The 22,133-nt window shown below is 44.4% G+C and overlaps 1 protein-coding gene across 4 annotated transcripts in view; it reads left to right on the top strand.

Annotated features, from left to right (window-relative positions):
* Nucleotides 1-1,081: 1,081 nt before the first annotated feature.
* Nucleotides 1,082-22,133, top strand: part of RNF157 (ring finger protein 157) — a 65,668-nt gene continuing 44,616 nt past the window's right edge. For 3 of the 4 annotated variants that reach the window (XM_033139394.1, XM_033139397.1, XM_033139396.1), the window contains exon 1: nt 1,082-1,221. In XM_033139394.1, coding sequence (XP_032995285.1) covers nt 1,134-1,221 — 88 coding nt within the window. In that variant the 5' untranslated portion in view covers nt 1,082-1,133. Of the gene's footprint in view, nt 1,222-1,468; nt 1,631-22,133 lie in introns of those variants that run through there. The other variant, XM_033139395.1, reaches the window with a different exon arrangement.

The following is a 22,133-nucleotide window of genomic DNA, read 5'->3' as shown; positions in this document are numbered from 1 at the left end:
CACCGCCGGGCTTCTTTTAAGAGTACAGTAAACAAGGCTAGATGGGATCCAGCTGTAGGCTGAAGGGGCCCGGGCCTGCAGCCTCGCGGCCCACCGCTCCCAGGCAAAAGTAGCGCATCTTGAAAAACAAATTTGCAAAGTTGAAGCAGAAAAAAATGGGAGGCAGGCAAGCAGGCGGGTGTTCGAACCCTCGCCAAACTTTCCCCTTCCCTTGCAGCAGGCCGGCCTGTGGTGACCGAATGCCTCTAAGAAGCACCGCCTTTCATTCCAGCGAAACGTCCCCCAGCTCCTACCAAGGTGAACTTGGGCAGCTGGCCGGCGGCGAAGTCCACACGGCCACCAGCACCGCGGTCGCTGCTGTTGGTGCCGCCGCCCTCCCTTCCCTTCCCTTCCCCATCGGGCCATGTGCCAGGGAGCTGCTGGGGCCGCGAGAGGAGGCGCCGCTGGCTGCTTAGCAGGCGGCCTCCATTGGCTGGAGAGCAGGGCTGCCGCTCACGTCAAGGCGGCGCCCAGCTCCTTTGCAAAGCTGCCTCCGCCGCTGCTGCAGTTGCAGCGAGAGGAGAGATGAGATGCTGCCGTGGTTGCCTTCTGCACTTGTAGCAGCAGCAGCGGCAGCGGCCGCAGCCCAGAGCTTGAGCTGTGTGCATGATGATGCACGCAGCGCCGGCTTCTTCCCGCCCCATCCCAGCTGCACTGCTCTATAAGGGATTCCCGTTAGCCCAGCTCGCCTAAACGGTCCCCAAGGTTGATTCACTCCTTTCGCTGGAGGGGGGGGGTCGACGGAGGAGGAAAGGGGGCGGAAAGGAGGGAATTGGGGTGGAAAGGATGGGGGGAATGGCTGCCTCTGTCCCCTGCTCGGTAGCAGCAGCAGCAGGCACCGCCACCCCCCTGGGGGCAGCAGCAGGCAAGTCAATGCGGCAGCTTCTCCAGTGAGGGACCAGCAGCGCAGTTGCAGGAGGCAGCGGCTGACCTGAGTGCCTGCGCGCGCGCAAGTGTCTCCTTGCTGCCTTTCCGCGCCTCTCCTCTCGCTTTGCAAAGGTGCGAGCTAGCAAGGTGTCTCTCTCTCCAACCCCCACCCACCCCCCACCCCGCCTCCTCCCGGATGCCCTCTAATACTGTACTACGTCTCAAGCATGGGAGCGCTAACCAGCCGGCAGAACGCAGGAGTGGAAGAGGTGGACATCCCGTCTAATTCCATCTACAGATATCCTCCTAAATCCGGTAAGGCTTAGCCGGGATGGGAGGAGGAGCGGCAGCAGTAGCAGCGGGGAGAGGCGAGGAGGGGAAGAGATCGGGGAACTAGCAGTGCGACGAAGCAAGGGCTGGACAGTTGAACTCCAGGCGGTAGCCGGGGGGGGGGGGAGGTCGCTGGATTTCGGCTTTGCACAAGCCGCCTGGGAGGGGGTTGAAGCTGCTTCTTTGGCAGCGGCGGGGCTGGGGGGGGGTGCGCGCAGCCAACGAGTTTTCCGAGAGTTTTTGGTGTCAGTCGGAAGAAGGTCTCCCATGCAAGTAGCTCGAGAAGGTCTGGCAGCCGAGAATGCGGCTTTCTTTCGCCTGGGTCGACCTCCTCTAAAGCGCTCGCGGTGGCATCTGAATTGAGATAGCAACATTCATGGCATCATGCTTGTTGGTAAAGAACCTTTAAAAAATACTAAGAATTCTGCGTTGTTGTTTTTTAAAAAGCCGAGTCCAAATCCAATGAATGATTGCAGTTCCTTTTGGCTAGCTGTTCTCTCTGCCTTTACTTGAGCAAAAAACTCATTGTGGTCCTGAATTGAGTTTTTTCAGCAAAGGAAAGAATTCCCCCTAAAATATCTGTGTGTCCTATGCCACCCCTTGGAATGTGGTCTGCTTACTTGGTACCTGCATTGACATTTTCACATGCTTGTTTATATGCTAATTGCTGTTTGGAAATATCCCATCCATCTTGCTGTCTAACAGTTTTTACGCTGTTGCTCACGATGGAATGTTTTCCACTAGTATTGATGGGACAGGGATACTGGGTTACCAAAGCAACACATGTAGCATTAGGTGGGATGAAATCAAAGTACACTACTGTACTTTTCTCACTCTTCTACATGCTGTATACTGTAGGTGTAAAACTTCATAGTCTGCTTGTAGGGTAAGTTTCCTTTTTTTTTTAAAGGAAGCTAGAGGTAATGGTAGACAGGTTAAAATGGGATTTGAATTTAGCTTGCATGCAATGTGTTGGGTAGCTGCTATTTTTCTTGACACTGTTCCTGTGCCTTTAACTATAGTCTGGTATGCAGACATTATGACAGGTTAATTTCCATTTTTTTAAAAAAAGGTTTTCCTGCTCCATTTTTTGTCAGGCAGCTATTAAAGGAAGGAGGCCATGTGCAAAGGAAGGTACTTAGGAGCTATTGTGCATAAGAGAGGATTTGAGCAGGTAGTATTAGCCATGCAGGAGTTGGGAAAACATTAAGTGCCAAATATTCTTCATCCTGCCTTTTAAAGGTGTATACTCTTTGCATCTGTTCATTCTGGATCTGGGGTCCCCAATGTATGCACCAAGGCTCCTCTACTCTGCTCTCCCTTCCCGGCCACTCTGGGCGGCTTCCAACAAATATTAAAATACATTAGAATATCGCAGATTAAAAACTTCCCTAAACAGGGCTGCCTTCAGGTATTTTCTAAATGTCAGGTAGTTGTTTATCTCTTTGACCTCTGATGGGAGGGCGTTCCATAGGGTGGGTGCCACTACCGAGAAGGCCCTCTGCCTGGTTCCCTGTAGCTTTGCTTCTCGCAGTGAGGGAACCACCAGAAGGCCCTCGGCGCTGGATCTCAGTGTCCTGGCTGAATGATGGGGGTGGAGACGCTCCTTCAGGTATACAGGACCGATGCTTGGCTTTTTTTGTTGCATTTGGTTGGGTGGAGGGGCTTGTCTGTTTGAGTGGGTGCTGCCTTCTTTTTTCTAGCTCATTTGTTTTGGGGTGAGTGTAAATGCTTTGCCTGCTCAGGGGCGTTCTGAGCATCACCAGCTTTTCCTCGTGTTAAATTGGTATTTAAAAAAAAAACCAAACCTGTGAGCCCCAAAAGGTTGTGGACCCTTACTGTAGTTAATTACACAGGAGAATGCTTTGCAAAAATGGGAGCAAAACTGTACTGCACATCCTAGTAACTTGTAACTACACTACACTAATTGATAGTTTCATTTCTTATTCAGCTATTAGCATTCTGAGTGCAATCCTGTGCACACTTAGAAACCCATCCCGTGGACCTCAGTGAGACTTAACTTTTGAGTAAAACTTGCATAGGGTAGCCTTTGCTTGATTAAAGGGGTAAAGGGACCCCTGACCATTAGGTCCAGTTGTGGACAACTGGGGTTGTGGCACTCATCTCGCTTTATTGGCCAAGGGAGCCGGTGTACAGCTTCCGGGTCATGTGGCTTGATTACTTAAGATTAACTCCAGTTTCAGTCATTGGGGCCTGCATCTGAATACATGTGCTTTAGAATGAAGGTGTCAGGAAAACTATTGATATCGTACTAATGATTAATGAAGGGTGTGGTCTTTTTTAGCTACTTCTCGTATTTATTGCTGGAATTTTTTAGAAAGGGAGCTGTGTATTTTTACTAATATTAGTGTAGCATATAAAGTTCCCTTGAAGTCATGTTTCTATTAATTATTTTTAATTGTGTGTTTTGAAGATTTAATTCCCATTGGGACAGTGTAATTCAAAACAAAAGGGGTTTGGTGCCCTCAGATACTCAGAAGGGCATCTATCTAACCCTTTTGTTTCTAGTCCCTAGTGAGCAATCTTTGGAGTTTAGGTGCTTCCAGAGTTCTTGTTGAAGCTCTGCACTAGGTATATTGTTAGGAATGAGTAGTGACTGTGTATGGCAGTACCAGGGGGCTGCGACTGGTGTAGAGGCCAGGGGACATGCCTAAGGAAGATGCAATCTATTGAGGCCTCATCATAACCGCTTCTTGCTTAAGCCCCACATTGTCTGAATTTCTTGAGTTCACTTGTCAAGGTCTGGGTAATAGTTGCTTTCATTTACCATTTCTCAGTTTAGTTGGCATCCAAGAACTCATATGGAGTGCCTGTTTGCAGAAGTTGTGACCTTAGCTTTCACGATAGTTTCTCTTGGTGCTACAAACATGCTTGACTTACTTCTGAGTAACATTCACAGTAGGGCTGTGTTGTAAGGCCTACTATGTTAAATAGGGCTTACTCCCGCGTAAGCTTCTACAGAACTGCAGACTTAGTTTGAATTTATATGCACACTTAACCGGGAGTAAGCTACCTGTACATTCATTGTGGCAGGATTTACTTCCAAGTCAACATGTCTAGGATTGGGTTGCATGACTGCAGCTTTCTGTCTGTTTCCTTGATCCTAGGTGTCATTTAATAGCTGCTGAAAATATCAAAAGCTGCCTTATATTGAGCTAGACCATTGGTCCAGCTAACGCAGTACAGTGGTAACTCAGGTTACAAACACTTGGGGTTACAGACTCTGCTAACCCGGAAGTAGTACCTCGGGTGAAGAACTTTACCTCAGGATGAGAACAGAAATCACGCAGCGGCAGCGAGAGACCCCATTAGCTAAAGTGGTACCTCAGGTTAAGAACAGACCTCTGGAACGAATTAATTTCATAACTAGAGGTACCACTGTATTCTCCCAGACCTACCTTCATATGTCGATGATTGATGTTGTTTCATGAAGGGTTCTTAACCACTGCTCACTTCAGTGTTCATAGGGAGCATTTCTCTTCCATTAGAGTAACACAGAAGTTCAAAGTCCTTTGTTTTATTTAATTTTCAAATCGCAACTTCATGACCTTTTAAAAAGAGGGGGATGTAAGGTTGTGTTTACACTTGAAAATGATTTGTTCAGCACTGGAAATTGTTAACAATAGGTGGTAATTTTGTTAAGCAGTTAGTTATCAAGTTAAGGTAAAAGAAAAAGGGTCCTTAATGCTGTCTCCATTGCCCAAATTACTTGCTGATTACCAGCAAGGACCTTTGCAGAGTCATTGTTAACATAAATTCTGTTTCTGTATTGAGAATACATGCCTGGCTTTTTCAGTAGGCAGAGCAGCTGGAATCGGTTTGCTAAAACATCTGCCTGGCTGTTGGCATTTAGCAACTTTCCTTCCACCAATTGGGACAGAAGGTGTTTTCTGAAAGATTCATAAGCATAAACAGATGATGCCTGCCTTTCCTTTAAGATTTATTTTTTTAAATGGCCACACATTGGTATGGTGCCCTTTCTGTGGAGTTATGCCGTGTCCTTGATGGGCTGAGTGTGGTCGGAATGGCCTTTCCAGTTTGGGCCATCAATCTCTTTTAACGGCTGCTGGTCGCTTTCTTATTTGTGACTAGCTTATTTTTATAACAGAAAGCTTTTCAGAAGCAGCTACCTCCTGAAAGAAAGAGCCTTTGGTGTGGGGAGAGTCATTTGGACGCATGAATAAGCATGCCAAGTGAACAGACCTGCAGTGTGCTAGGTGCTGTATAAAACACAGGCCGCACACAGTTCCTGCCCAGAAGCTGTGTCTGCGATGACACATCAACCAAGAACACATGAGCCTTTACACCAGGGGAGTGTGGCTCTCCAAGCCTGCTTACCTGGCCCTTGGGACACTCCTGGGACCGCACCCCCCTCCAACCTGCATCCTTCTCTGACCCTGATCCACACCCTCGTAGAATGTTTTTGGATGCTGGAAGGCATCCTTGAATTGTGATAGTGCCTCATGCTCGTCTGGATGAAGGCTGGAGAGGTGTGGGTGTGTGTATGGTGGTGATAGTAGTGGGTATCACAGAATCGTAGAGTTGGAAAGGACCACAGGGGTCATCTAGTCCAACCCCCTGCAATGCAGGAATCTTTTGCCCAATGTGGGCCTCGAACCCGCGACCTTGAGATTAAGAGTCTTGTGCTCTGTTGACTGAGCTAGGTAGAAACCTTTGCGTTCTGCATCTCTGCAATGTAGCCTACTGTGTGAAGGTCTCAGCCTTGGCCCCGCCCACTTCTTTTGCCTGTGGCCCTGCCCGCTTTTTCATCTAGCACCCCCCTTCGCTCCCCCCCCCCGTCAAGGCTGCCCTGTAGGTAACACAGCCCTCAAGCTAAAAAACGTTTCCCACCTCTGCCCAGGCTGTGTGCTAAATGAAGTAAAATGCTTCAGGTGCCAAAGGGAGAGTGGGGAAGGAGGTCTGCCACCTACCATTACCCACGACCCTCTCCCGTCTAGTCTGACTGTGAAGCCACAAGGGTGAGGTTTGTTTAGGGAGCATTGTTTTAAAGGGAGATGTTTTTAATTTACTCTACAGGGTGGGACGCTGCCCATGAGGTGCTGAGCCTCAGGTGCGCTGATGGCTGGCTGTACCACTCCCCACAGGATGTGGGCTTGTTGGCAGGGGAGGGTTTAATCTCCCCAGGTGAGAGGTGGGGAGAAGGTGTCTGTATTGCCTCAGGTGGGAATGAGTGGTGTTTTCCCCCGCTGCTGTTGTTTTATTGAGTGGACTTATTTTTCTGTGCATGATTATAGGTTGGTTAAACATTTGGGTGTTTTATTGAGGTCAGAATTGAGTGGATGAGGTGATGTGGGTATAAGAAAACTGTGCTTGTTGGGGGAGGTTCTGTTTTTTAGAATGTGTGTATGTGAATGATTTTGGTGATTACGTGTGCGTTTGTAATATTTATGATACTTTCATGATACATAATGAAATTATTTTTGTAACTATTTATTTTGATTTGTGTATGTTTTGCTTTGGTGGTTCTTTTACTTCTTTTGTACATCGTTCAGAGAGCTATTGATTGATTGTGTTCCTGAAAGTGTGGAATTGTTTATTAGTCGTACAGTATTGTTTTATATTTAAATGTGGAGTTTGCCTTACATTTTTTCCCCTATTGATTCATTTTTGTTGGGAAACATTTCGTTGAAATATGCTATGGCAAACTAAGAGGACGCACTGCATATTTCTTACCTCAAAGCGGAATAATGTTGTGAGGCACCATAAAGTAATTTGTGCTAGTAAATGAAGATCAAGAGGAAGAAGTAGAAGCATCTAAGGTTAAAAACGTTGTACATAGTTGACTCTTACCTTATATGCCTTTTTGGTTTTTTACTGTAAACATTTTAAACATGGCAATGTCCAATATTTAATTGAGAAATGCTGACCCAGGGTAAGCACACTTATCTGCACATCCCAAGATCCACCAAGATTGGTGGTGGTGTCACAAAGAGAAAGTTAATAGATAAAGCATTGGGGTATATCAGCTCAGCATCTTCCAGATCTATCATCTATCAGCAAGGAGGGGCACAGATTGGCTGAGAAGGTGGTCCTGCATGCATACGAAAGAGAACAGGGTGGCAACAGTTACTTTTGCCCTCCCCTTTGTGGCATATCCTGCCGCCAGTGTCCACCAAGGGTCATTTAGTCCAACTCCCTGCAATGCAGGAATCTCAACTAAATCATACATGATGGTCATTCAACCTCTGCCTAAAAACCTCCAAGGAAGGAGAGTCCACCACCTCTTGCGGGAATCTGTTGCACTGTAGAAAAGCTCCTACTGTCAGAAAGTTCTTCCTGATGTTTAGTCAGAATCTCCTTTCTTGTAACTTGAATTCATTGGTTTGGGTCCTAGCTTCTAGAGCAGGAGAAAACAAGCTTGCTCCATCCTCCATGTGACAGCCCTTTAGATATTTGAAGATGGCTATCATATCCTATATCAGTCTCCTCTTTACTATACTGGGTTAAACATACCCAATTCCCTCAACTGTTCATCTTAAGTCTTGGTTTCCAGACCACTGATCATCTTGGTTGCCCTCCTCTGCACACGTTCCAGCTTGTCAGTATCCTTCTTAAATTGTGGTGCCCAGAACTTGATGCAGTACTCCAGGTGTGGTCTGACCAAGGCAGAATAGAGTAGTACTATTAACTTCCCTTGATCAGGACACTAGACTTCTGTTGATGCAGCTTAGGTGGTGAGAGGGAGGGGTTCTTTACTCCTTTCCACATTTGCTGTTTCCACTGCTGTAAATCGACCAAAGTGGTTTCTTGTTTAGGAGTGACTTGTCTCTCCTGTGCCACCTCTTTGCTTCCACTGGAAATGGTTCCCCTTCATTTAAAGGAGCTGTTAGGCTGCCATGATGCTCATGCTGCCTCTAAATATGAAAATTCAGTTAGCTATCATGGCGCAACGGTTGGTGTCTGTTTGTGGGGAAATTGCTGCATTTAAGTAGTTGTTGCTATATGTGGTCAACTATGTTAAGTGGGAAGAAATTAAAGGAAGAAATAGATTGTGCAATTAATTGGTGGCACTTGTTAGGGCGGCAAACAGGATGGCATCAGAGTAAGGGAGGGTCTAGTGAATATTATAAATTTTATTTGGCTGCTCAGACAGCAGTGCTTTCTGTCACGGTGCTAGAACATTGAGCATCTTTGTTCAGTCAGTGGCCTCCTGCTGAACCATGTGCTCTCTGCCAGAGCAACAGTGGACATTGTCATTCATACTCATAGGGAGGGCACACACAGCGGAGAGAAGAGTGTGACAAAGGGTGAGGGAACCCCCAAGAGAGCCTGTCCAACTGTAACACAACAGCCCTGCAGTGCTGTCAGCGGGTCCTGCTCTCTGGTAGTTGCTGCCACTGCCCTCTCACTTATTCTTGCAGCCTAGATGGGACAGGACCTGGGATGCACTAAAGCAATAACTTTTTAAAAGGCTCCAAACCACTGCACCCAGCATTCCTCAGTCCAACCTTCTCAACAAACTGCTGGGGGAAAGCAGGGCTAGATTCCAGCTGCCTTATCCTAGTCCAAGGTCAAAGCAACTAGTTCATTTCCCTGGCAAAGCCTTCTAAACTTCCTAAAACCCAGGAACTCTGAGGCCAACGCACCCTGCATTTTCCCAGACAGTTCCCTTATAAGTGGGAAAACCTGAAAATATTTTGATTGAAGTACGGGGTAAAAGCAGCGGGTCCCCAATTGGCACCCTCCAGACATTTTTGAATGGCAACTCCTCTCGGTCCCAACCAGTCTGGTCAAATGTTGAGGATGATGGGCATTGTAGTCCAATATCTGGAGGGCTTCACTGGTTATGGCTGCAATCAAACGTATGTAGAGATAGGTTCAAGCTCACCAACTAGTCTCCCCCAAAGTTTACCTTTTGTTCCTGGGCTCTTGTCAGCAGCAGATATAAATAAGCTCTATGGTGCCTGTTCCAGAGAGTGCAAGTTGTTGATATGCTGCTTTATTAATGGCTGCATAATGTTCATTCAGCTATTGTAACAGTGGGGTTTCTTGGACAAGAATACAGACAGATGTACTTAATCTCCTTAAAGATTCTTAAGTAGGCCAGAGCACATGTCAGAACCACCACATGGATGCTGCCAGAAATATGGTCACCTTGTGGCAAGTGATAACTGGCTGTAATGAGTGCTGTATGGATCTGCGCGACCACAATATGAGTCTCCTTGCTGCTATTCCATGTTTCTGATAGTTGCTGGCTAGGCTAATGGAGATACATAAACTACTCCTGGGATGGTGGTGATTTTACATTTCTATCGTGTCCTTGCTCCAAAAGGTGGCAAATAACAAAGCAGCAAAACAATGCATTAACAAATAAGATATAGGCACTTGAACTTTAGGAATACTGTATCTAAAAAGATTAAAATCATCTGAGAATTTTCACCTATCCTCACAGCTTATAATGTCAAGGCTGCAAGGAATACGGTCTTTCAGCCATCAAATGTCTTGGTGAACAGAAATGTTTTAAAATTCCTCCTGAATGTTAATGATGGGGACAGAAGCAGCTCACCCGCCGGGGGCACATTCCGCATATGGGGTGTCACCCTTGAAAAGGCCCCGCCGTGCCAACTGTTCTGCCTCCAGCTGTATATAGTAGTGCTGTATAGACATAATGCCAACGTTTTGGAAGTTAGACTTTTCGTATAGTTGGAGGGGGACAGTCTTGATGACCCGAGTTAGCCCTGTGTAGTAAAGTGACTGGCGGGGACTTTCTTGATTTTTTTTTTTTTAAAGCAAGATGCAAAGTTCTAGCAACACCACACAAAATCTTATCAGAGCGAAATTTTAAAGACAGTGCTGGAATACCTAATCTGTCAATTGCAACCCTGCTGCTCTGTTGCCACCTCAGTTCACTGACTGAGGTTTGGATACGAGTAGTTCTTGGCAGATGGTGTGCTCTCTAGATACCTGGTCAGTTCTTTTAACATGAAATAGGGTTGTATATTTTCATCAGAGTAGGTTTGGGTAAAAATGACAGAAGTTTTACGAGTGCGAAGAAAAAGTGGTAGGTGGACTTGACTGTAATTAAATCTCAGCCCAGGACTGAAAATTACTTGTGTGGAATACCTATTGGCTGTATGTGTTCAGAAATTGTGAAATGGGGTTGAATTTATAGTAATGCAATAGATTTCTCAAGAGATACGTTTCCCCCCTGCTCCATTTTGCACTGGCGCCCATGGAAGGAGGCAGTCAGCTACTTCTGGTAAATGCATATGCTTACCGGTATTTTGTCACAGCAGATGAGCTGCTTGCTTACTGTGGAGAAAAGGAAGTGCTGCTTGGGTTTATTGACCCAAGCAGCACTTCCTTCTTCACATAAGCCTCCAGATACATGGAGCTTCCTGCTACGATAGGGGTTCCCCCCCCTGGAAATTCCCAAACTCACTCCATGTATTGATAGTTCCTTTATGAAACGTAGGTGCCCTTTTTTGGCCCCATGTGCAGGAAAATAGGGGTGGGGAGGGGAATGCTGATAATCTATCAGGAGGTGGAACAGTTTGAAGGTATGGCAGGATTCAGGTGGGAAATGACACCTTGACTCTCTGTTTAAATGTGGTTCTGTTGCCCACTTCTGTGTGTCAGTGTGACAGAGGAGAAAGCGTGATTTAGGATTAAGAGATACACACCCTTCCATAAGGTTCCTTATAATCATCTAGCTTTGAGTGCTGTTCGGTACTTACTGTTCACTGGAAGCCTAACCCCCTCAACCTGAAAAACGTTTCAGTGGTTCCCAAACCTTTTCCACTTGAAAATTGTTGTAGGTCTTGGTGGACCATTTAATGATATTTCTTCCTGTTGTAGAGGTCGTAGTGTGCACTGCTAGATGCTGCGTGATTTTAAACTTCATTTTTGTTGCTGCTTTTCTTATATATTGCAGTTTATTTTACTGAAATTTTAATTCCATAGAATTCAAGCTGTAATGCAATAAAATGCAAAATGATAAATAAAATAGAACACAATAAAAGCTTGTATGAATATTTAATGCAATGAATGTGCCATCTTCAAACAGATCCATACACACACACACACACACACACACTGCAGACCACCTGAATGTGGCCTGCAGACCAGATTTTGGAACCCCTTGGTGTGGATGATTCACAAGCCTGTGTGCAGCTTTTTATTTGTAACTAATTTAATACAATTGACATAATCAAGTGGTAAAACTTTTCCTGGATTAAACCATTTCAGGCTCTAGTGGTTTGGATTTGGGTGGGCTTCTGTATGTTTAAATGTACCCTTACGGGAAGAAACCCACTTGTAAACTAGTGTATTGGAGAGACGGTTTAGAGGAGGTGTTTAAAAGAAAGAAAGCATTTAAGCATGCATCGAAATAGAAAAATATACATAGTAAGAATTATGCTGACCAATCAAACCATTACAATATAATACTCACTGTATTATGAACTCAAAAGATGAAGAGTAGGGAACCTTTGGTCTGCCTGATATTGCTGAACTACAATTCCCATCAAGCCTGGCAGCAAGCATGGCCAATGGCCAGGGATGATGGGAGTTGTAGTCCAGCAGCATCTGGAGGGCCAACAGTTTCCCACACCTGCATTAGGTGCATCATTGCTTTACAGTATTTAGCACATTTTATTCCCCACTTTCCATTGTGAGGCTCCAGACTCGGGCTGGCTTAGCTTCAGTAAAATGGCTGTATCACTTCTCCCTTAGAACAGTGTTTTTCAACCTTTTTTGGGCCAAGGCACACTTGTATCATGAAAAAAATCACGAGGCACACCACCATTAGAAAATGTTAAAAAAATTAACTCTGTGCCTATATTGACTATATATAAAATAATTTTTCAATTTTTCCCACGGCACACCAGGCAACATCTCGCGGCACACTAGTGTGCCGCGGAACAGTGGTTGAAAAACACTGCCTTAGAATAACGGTATGTGCATGATCTGGTACTCTTTTATGTGGCTATAAATCATGAATATGAATGGAAACTCGCTTGTGTTAAACCGAGACCTGGCTTATTAGAACCTCGAGCATATTGTGAAATATCTATTAATTTCCTTACAATAACGCTTGAGGAAATATTTTGGTTAAAACACCTATTACAATATATCATAAACTAATTCTGGCTGAAGCAGAAATTGCTGACCTTGTCGAGGCCTTCCAGCTTTTTCATTAGATCTAGTTAGTTAACTAGATCATGTCCAGCAGAGGTGGGGGATCTTTTTCAGCGCTTTCACGTTAGACAGACACTTGGGCCTGGCTGACCAGGACTGTTCTTCTGCACAGGTAAACAAATCTCCAAACTGAGAAATAGACAGGACATTCCCCCCCCTAAACCCCACCCCCAAACTTGCATAATACATATCTTCTTCAGTTTCCCTAGACACTATCCAGTAAGACCGGTCGAGAGCAGTAAGGGGCTCATGGGAAAGGAGGATTTCTGCACTTAAGTCGATTATCTGAACTGCAAGCAGCACAAGGGCTGTCTGTTTCCCTTGTTGATGTACAAATGGCTCCAGGATAAATGCTGCCTACTGCTTACCGGTTCACAAGCCCTTCCCTTTCTGTAAGCATCTGTATAAAATATTTCTATCTTAAATTCAAAACAAAACAAAAACAATAAACCAGGGCAAAAGTAGGCAGCTAATTAGCCTGCTGCTCTGTTCAGGGCACAGCTGAGATCCCCCCCCCCAGGCTTTCAACCTTCTGGGCCTTCAACACAATGTTAAACCCACAAAACGAGCATTATTGGGAGCATAATTAGGATTGAACGGTGTGCAAGCTTATATATTTCTCCTTCACCCCCAGTTGCTCTGGGTTTGGCTTCTCTCACATACACTGGACAGCTTCATGTCTGTACAGTATTTGCAGGAGTTGGCATCTGTGTTATAGAAACCTTGGTCATGTTCCATGTAAACTGCTTAGAGAGGTTATGGATGATTAAGCAGTATATAAACCTTGTTGAATAAACTAACTAACTAATTAACTAACCAACCAACCATGTCCCCATTTTCTTTGTGACCTTGGAAGTTGCAGATTTCTTGCGGAGGACTGCATTTCCCACAATAATTTAACTGTCTTTAATGAGGTTTTAGTCCTCTTGGGGCAGGTGTCTGTTAAACAGCTGTAATTTGGTTCTTATTTCTTAAGGTAGAGGTTTCCCTCTCCTTCAAGCCCTTCTTTCTAATAATATGTTGTTGTTCAGTCGTTCAGTCGTGTCCGACTCTTCGTGACCCCATGGACCAGAGCACGCCAGGCACGCCTATCCTTCACTGCCTCTCGCAGTTTGGCCAAACTCATGTTAGTAGCTTCGAGAACACTGTCCAACCATCTCATCCTCTGTCGTCCCCTTCTCCTTGTGCCCTCCATCTTTCCCAACATCAGGGTCTTTTCCAGGGAGTCTTCTCTTCTCATGAGGTGGCCAAAGTACTGGAGCCTCAACTTCAGGATCTGTCCTTCTAGTGAGTACTCAGGGCTGATTTCTTTGAGAATGGATAGGTTTGATCTTCTTGCAGTCCATGGGACTCTCAAGAGTCTCCTCCAGCACCATAATTCAAAAGCATCAATTCTACGGCGATCAGCCTTCTTTAATATACTATTTTAATATAATATAATATTTCATTAGAAATTAATATAATATAATATTTCATTAGAAATAATATATACGGTACAGTATGTCTTCTAGGGCCAAGACCTTTGGAAGTGAGGGGTGGGGGGAATGCTGTTTAGTAGTGGCATTTCACATTGGTTGGGTGACAAACAGAAATGCTAAACATCTCTTACTACTGTGACAAACAGAAATGCTAAACATCTCTTACTACTTGAATCAAACCTGATTAGACTGAAAGCCTTGCTTTTAATCAGCGATTAATGTATTAAGACTTCCAGCCATACTTTCACAGATGGGCAGTGATGGGTGGGTGGGCAGCTAATGTTGGCTTCGGAGTATAGCTACTAGGGCACACAAATTGTCCTCCTCTATCTTTTATGTAACCCTGAAGAGGGGAGGGAACTCTCAAAGGCACACATTGATCCAGAGCTTTATCTGTGTTTAGTTGCTGGTGTCCAAATGATTATGCAGCAAGTGAAGTAGAAGGCGCTATATGCCTCAAAGAGATTTCCTCTCTCCAGTCAGTGAATATCTATTCAGTTTTATAGATCCTTCACTGACTACGAGCCAGACAAAGAAACAAGTCTCAGCAATACCCTTTTCATTTTTAGAATGAGGTTTTTCCAGCTTATCTGTTCTGCTGTTCTATTTTTAAAAAAATATTTGAGGAAGAACTGTGATGATTATAGAGCCACAATTGCATATCTGAGGCTTGAAGGCTGAGTGTACTTTGAATTTTCTGCCGTTACAAAGCATGCAAATTTTGTTCCTTATAAAATAGATATGGAGGATCTCTCTGTATAAGCAAATTAAATTGTTTCAGAAATGTTAGTTAAAAAATGGCTGGGTTTACAGCAAGTTAAAAATCGTGGCTTGAAAAGTAGGTGGTTTTTGTTGCCAGCATCTTCCCCCCTTACCAAACACATATCTTAAAAGTTGCCATGTTGGAGGCTGAAATTGTTGTTGTTGTTTTTAACAGTTGGATATCCCAATAGAGCAGGCATGTCCATCAGGTAGATCGTGATCTACCGGTAGATCACTGGACGTCTGCGCTAGATCACTGGTAGATCTTTGGCTCCCCCCAAAGAAGCTGAACAATTGTAGCTCACCTAAAAAAACCCCCAACATTTTACCTCCTCCCTGAAAAAACTCAACAACTTTGACCTGAACACCCCCCATGGGCCTTCCTCCTTCCTATAAAAAGCTCAACAACTTTGACCTGAACCCCCCAAAAGGGGGTAGATCACTGCCAGTTTTTCACTCTGTGAGTAGATCCCAGTCTCTTGGGAGTTGGCCACCCCTGCAATAGAGGATCCATTTCATTGGTCTGGTGCCAATCCATTGTGCGGTTTTTAAAGTCACCTTTTAAAGTGGCCATTTTAGTCGATGGGCAGCTTAATGCAGCTATGCATGTCAGTGAAGGAAAATGAGGACTTGGAGAAGACCTGGAAATGATGTGTGACTTCTCCCACACAATTTAAAATGGCGAATGTGCCACTACCTGACAAGCAAGTAGAAGGCTAGTTAGAAGTAGTGGTGGTGCCACCATATCTGGATGGTGTGTGTGTGTAGATCATTATGTGTCTATATATTGTTGGTGTCCATAGAGTGAAGGTGAATGGGGACTGTGGTATCTATAGGATACACAGTTTAATTTACAGACATACACAACCTGAGCATAGGATGGAAGGGCTCACAGCATTCCGACATGAGCACTCCCATTAGCTTTCTGGGTTTCCACAAAACCATCGGTGTGGATTCAGCACAGAGCAAGACTCATCCGGCCAGATAAGGTGGGAAAAGGCCCACTCTCCTCTTCCTGGAAGCATCTCCATTTAACGTTGCTCTGGCAACATGGCTCACTCTTGAAGATGCTGATGACAGTTCTTAACTGGCCAGCTAAGACCATTAGTTTACGGAGAGACTGGTTTGGCCAGCTCAGCACATTTCCTCTTGTAGGTTCTAATCTCACGGTTACAGAATCACATGCATGGAAGCAACCCACCAGTATCTTCCAGAGCAACCCTTCAAACCTCTAACAATATGCTGTGTGTATAGAGGTGCAAGGCAGTGTTTTTGAGTTAGGTTGAGTAGCAATCAGTGATGGTGTGCAATTCCTTGACGTTAAGAGTGCATATTGTGGCTTCAGTTGTATTCTGTGGCTTGGCTTACTTCCCTGAGTGATCTGCTTGCGTTTTGAGATCTTTGTTATAGACTGAGGTTAAGAGCTTCTAAAATCATAATCCTAAATACCACCCAAGGGCATTTTTTTCCTAATCTGTAACATGAGTAAATGCTTTTTTTGGAATGTGTGTTAAGTGTTTAATCAGCTACATATAAGTGATCTGATATGTGTTCTGCAGCTTGGCTCACCTGTTTGAGTTATAGGATCTGCAAGTGATTCCAGCTTTCCCCCTATGCTTCTGACACAGTTATATTGCATTAGGTTGATCTGTGGTTTCCTGATGAGGTGTGCGGATGGCTCTGCCAGGTGGCGGGGGGCTTAGAAGTATATGAAGTGGCTGTACACCTTTGATGAATAGAGTGCTTTCTGCATATATAGCAAGTCATTAGGAAAGGTGCATCTGTTATTAATCTGGACACTTGCTATGCTTGTTGCTGTGGTGATCGAGTATGCATGCAACCGGCGGGAATTTATTAGCTTTGTATGTAACAAGTGATTTTTAAGCCTTATTTATTGAACTTCTGGTGGGTCTGTATGGGAGCAATAGTAAACATGTTCCAACTACCAGGTTTGATTGAGGTAGGAAGTAGTGAGAGAATATAGGTAGCATTTTGAAACCCGTTAAAGTGCAGTACACTTTCTCATCCTCATCTCTTTATCTCTAGTGCACAAACACACAAAAACCAGAAAGATCTGTTTTAAGTGACAAGTCTTTTAAATTAGCTCATGCACTCAAAGTATGAAAGCTCTAAAACTTAAGGATTCTTCTTCTTTTATTTATTTAGGGTGGAATTTAATGTAGCTCTGAGCTTCTTGTTCCATCAGCACAAGGATTTATCATTGTGAAAAAGAATGTTCCCCCCTATCCTCCTCCCAGTGCCCCCACTAAATTGGTTCTAAAGGTCCCCCCAACCATCTGGAGCAGCTTTGCAGAGGGTGCAAGAGGTGGAAAGTCCCATGGCACAAGCGGAAATCCTTGCACTGGCAGAATGTGATGGTTCATTTGTTTATTCAAATATTTATAAACCTGCACTTTCATAAAGGCATAATGCAGCAGTATGTAGCAATGTTGTTGTTGTTCAGTTGTTAAGTCGTGTCCGACTTTTCGTGACCCCATGGACCAGAGCACGCCAGGCACACCTATCTTTCACTGCCTCCCGCAGTTTGGCAATACAGGATTACAATAAAATCAGTAAAGACATAAGGAAAAACACAAATAAAACATCAGTGAATACTGGTTGATTTGAAAGGAAACAAATACATATTGCAAAGGCCTGGATAAACAATGGTAATTTTCAGAAGACATCTAAAATTGGGATAGCTCCAGTCGGTAGAGCATGAGGTTTCTAATCTCAGGGTCATGCGTTCAAGCTCAATGTTGGGCAAAATATTCCTGCATTGCAAGGGGTTGGACTAGATGACCCTCGTGGTCCCTTCCAACTCTACAATTCCAAGACAAGGACGATTCCTGCTTACCCTCCAAAGTGAACCTAACATCAGGATTCCCCACCCACCAAAGCTGCAGAGAAAGTAGAGTGACGCCGAAAGGGAAAGAGTGGATGTGTGCAGCTTAGGTTCTAATCACAACAGGTTGGACTGTAGAATATCTTTTCTGCTTACACAGAAGTGATATTAAGGTGCTTTGCCATGTTCTCTCCAGGCTTGCCCACTTTGCTTCTAGGATGATGCAAACTTTTGTGGGTTCTGTCTTGCTAATAGTTGTCTGTACACCAGGGCAATGGAAGACTAGTCTCTCTGGAGAAGTCCTTGTAATTAAAGCAGCCAGTTGTGACACCCGAGATTAATTTTGGAAAGATAAAAATATAAAGCTACTGCTCACTATCCGTAAGGCACACAGCTGTGTGGGGTCTCACCAGTTGTTTTCTAAAAGCGTAGTTCTGCTGTTCTTGCCTGGCACTTGGTTGTTGCTTTGCGTTTTTGTCACTGGGAAACAACAAGCAGCTTGCTAGGCTGTCAGGGAGCATAGGTGAATTTTGTTCTTCTGGTGGTTGTGTTCACATAACAGATAGGCAGCTGAGGGGAGGCTCAAACTGGGGACTGCGTAGTTCACAGCTGAGTCTCTTACCCTTGGTTATGGGAGTGTGTGCTACACTCTCTTGCATATTCAGCATTGAAAAGCAAACTTGAGAACTCAGAGCCATTTGGCCGTTATGCTCCCTCCCATAGACCTTTTCCTGGATGGGTTGCTTTGCTGCAAAATATCAAATAAGATCTCTTTAGCACTTCATAATGGATTCTTTGGAGACTAGGATCTAAAGCCACATGTGCAGGATGAGGTTATATGTGTAGACAAGATGAACTGGAAGCTCATAGACTAATAGAGGGGCAAGAGGAGGGATTTTTGTTAAGTAGCTACAGGTCTAAGGTTGTATATGGAATTCCCGGACATACCCAGAATACTGCAGTTGAAAGCAGTGTCTGGGTGGAAATTGGCAAAAAAAGCTCGACAACATTTGTGTCTGGATTTTCACTTTCTGGAATATGGCAACCTTATATGCACAGCCCTGCAGCCCCTGCCAGGCTCATCTTTCTTCTGCATAACTGAATCCTGACCTCCCTTTGCATCTGGTCACCTAAATGTGTGGCTTGCCGTGATTCTGCATCCGTTTTTTGAAGAATGTTGCAAGGTTTTAACTATGCTGACTTTTAAATGAGGTCCTGCATCTCTCAGCTTCTTCCATGTTTCATTAGAAGGCTAGCTTAATTCTCTGGTCAAACTGCATTCCTTTTCTCTTGCCCCTCAGTCATGTGCCTGCATTGGTTTTGGTGAGCCCCGGGGTTATTTCAAATGTCTGTCTGTCGGCCTCTCTTCCCTCCCCCCACACCCCCCTTGTTTCCCTATAAATTATGTACATGGAAAAAATGGGGCCAGAAAGCAGCAGGCATCAATAATTGATTGCAGAACCTTCCTAAATGATGAGCTGCATCTTGGCATCTGTAGAGGTGCCTGGTGTTCTTCTTGTTTGGAAACAATTGTATAGGGTTTTGTTTTTGTTTTTTGCTGACAAATATACAGTACTGATGTTTGCAAGGGGGTGCTGCAGGTTTTTCAGTAGATATTTTATGAAAGAGAGCGTTGTTTCATTTTGAACTGTTGCCTTTAAATTTTTATTTCTTTTAAAACCTTCTGCACTGCCTTTCATACACCATGAAAAGGCAGTGTACGAAAAAAGGAGTGTGTTAAACTTAAAATTCAGAATGAAATGGCAACTACTGGGTCAATGGCAAATAGGTTCAAGCCTCTTAAGTGGAGGTTTTATTTTTCTCCAGTCGGTAGCTCTATTAGTTTTGAAATTGTTATCATGCATGCAGTTATTTTAACTGGATCCATTTCAGTCTGGGTTCAGGCCTGGGCTTGGCACGGAATTGGCCTTGATTGTCTCAACAAATGACCTCCTTCGAGGGAGAGGTGGCAGAGTGCAACCCTGCTGCTGCTGGATCTTTCAGCGACTGGGGGGGCTGCATATCTAGGTTTTGGCAATTTAACCGTGACATTCTTCTGATCCCAGTGCTATGAATCTGTTTGGAGCAAACCAATAGGCCTGGGGTACAGTGTCAGTATCCTTATGACACTAGTCTTGGCTTTGCTACCAGATCTAAATCAGGAGAGACAGTGCATAGGCCAAACCAGTGCCTGGATGCAGTTGTCGAGTGGATGATGGTCAACAGATTTGAAGCAGAGCCCTGCTAAGATAGTGACTGTGTTCACACTTCCGTTTACTGTTCAGTCACTGTGTTTCCAGGGCAGAGTTTTTAATCCATGTTCACACGACAACGTCATACAAAATGCATTTATATTCTGTACTAGGTTGTGAGATACTACTGGTTAATGCTGCTGTTTCTTAAACCAGCTTCACAAAACCATTTCTAATTTGTCTCTAGCCAAGGTGTAAATGTCTCTGCATGGGTAAACACATTCCCACCCAATCAGTGCCCCCCACAAAGAATCTGACACTAATGAATCCTTGTTGATGTGAACAGATAGAAGAAAAGCGCTGTGAAGGGGATTATTTGTTTGTTTAAAAGTGTGTATATAGCCTTTCTGCAGCCGGTAATACCTCGGGCAGCTTACATACACACAAAAAGGATAAAACATATTGTAAATGTTGAGGTTCTGTCTGGAAAATAGAAGTAGATGAAGATAAATCATGCTAGCTAGAGCATTCCTCAGACTGGTTCAATATGTGCAAAGCCGTGTACAAAATATGAGAACTGAAAAGAAAGTTTGGTCTTCTAGAGTCTCTGAACTGGTTTAAGATCCATCTTTGTGATATTGACTCATTGTGCAGGCTTGTTACCCAAGGTGAAGTGGGGGGAGGTGTTTGTTCGCCCCAGAACATTGGTATCACCTTAACTTACTGCGTTCCATCATACCTCTCCTCCCTTTCGACTGTTGTCCATAGACTGGCCTTCACCAAAGCGAGGTTCAATGTTTTTCCCTCCAATGTCCTGAGACATAGATTCTCAAAGGGCCAAGCCTCCGCCATGTGCGAATGTGATAAGGAGACACTGGAGTCTCTCCAGCACATTATGTTCACTTGCCCCTTGTTCAACGTGCCACGGGCAAATTTGCTGGGATCAATCATACAGAAACTAGAGGGCACCCCACCAGAATTCCACCTTGCCCAAATCTTGCAGGATAAGGACGCTCATACGACCCTGAAAGTGGCAAGGTTCCTGGTCGCTGTCCTTACCCAAAAGCGACGCCAAGGAGCACTACAAGCTAGCTAAGGCTTAGTTTGCCATTCTATTTTATTGTATTTTATTGTTACTGTGGGGTTTTAGCAGCTGTTGTTCCCACTTGCACAAACTGTTTTCTATGTGTTTTTTATTTGTATGGGCCTATGGCCGTAAATAAAATTCTAAATTCTAAATTCTTTATATAAGCCATAGTAACCCACCTAAGCCTAGGGCTTGCCGATCAGAAGGTCGACAGTTCAAATCCCCACGACGGGGGTGAGCTCCCGTTGCTCGGTCCCAGCTCCTGCCCACCTAGCAGTTTGAAAGCACGTCAAAGTGCAAGTAGATAAATAGGTACTGCTCCGGCTGGAAGGTAAACGGCATTTCTGTGCTCTGCTCTGGCTCGCCAGAAGCGGCTTAGTCATGCTGGCCACAAGACCCAGAAGCTGTATGCCGGCTCCCTCGGCCAGTAAAGCGAGATGAGCACTGCATCCCCAGAGTCGTCCACGACTGGACCTAACGATCAGGGGTATCTTTACCTTTACTAACCCACCAAAAAGAGTCATTGCGAGGCCAAACGTAATAGCCTATAAAGTCACCTTGAAAGTTTTATGGGTGAAAGGGTGGGCTATAAATATTTTAAAAATAAAATAATGTCCTTCACCAGATGAAAATGTGCTACGGAAGCAATTACTACAGTAATTGTCGTTACACATTTCTGTAACCTATGAAGTGATGATTCAGCTGACTTTTGTATCCCTACTACCAATCTTCACCTCAAGGTGAGGACAGCAGAGGAGTGAAGAGAGCACGTTTTGAATTAACTGTTGCAGCCTGTGGCTTTTAATAACGGCCCTCAACCCATCCAACTGGAAAATAGGAATGTGAAATAGGAATGTTTATATACTCCTTCTTAAAGATGATTGTGTAATTCTTGCTTCTATGGCCTGTTCTATAAAAGCATTACTATGGCAGTAGCGGTGATTTGGTTTTGCTCGTTTGGATCAGAGGACGGGCAAAACTTGAATAATTTGCAGTTTCAGGAGAGTAGCCATGTAAAAGTTTGTAATGGCAAAGTATGCTCTGTGTAATACCTTCAAGGTTAACCAAGCTGTTTTGGAATGGACAACAAATGAAACCGCTATGCAGGGGAAAGCTCTTATCCTCGTTTTCTTTAAAAGCAAATGCCTATCTATTACCACTAGCATTGTAATACTAGATTGTTAAAAGTGCATTTGACCTTTTTGCTAAATCCCGTAGTTGGGATAAAAGTGCATTAGAGGAGGCATGGGTAGTGTATGTAAACACATTGCAAGCCTGCTGTGAGTGCTTCTATTCTAAGATGTTCAAACGAACAGCCAATAAAAGATATGTGAAGGAAGCTGCATGTGAGC

This window comes from Lacerta agilis, chromosome 2 (genome assembly GCF_009819535.1).
Source record: "Lacerta agilis isolate rLacAgi1 chromosome 2, rLacAgi1.pri, whole genome shotgun sequence".
Lineage (NCBI taxonomy): Eukaryota > Metazoa > Chordata > Lepidosauria > Squamata > Lacertidae > Lacerta > Lacerta agilis.
This window is presented reverse-complemented; position numbering and strand designations above follow the sequence as displayed.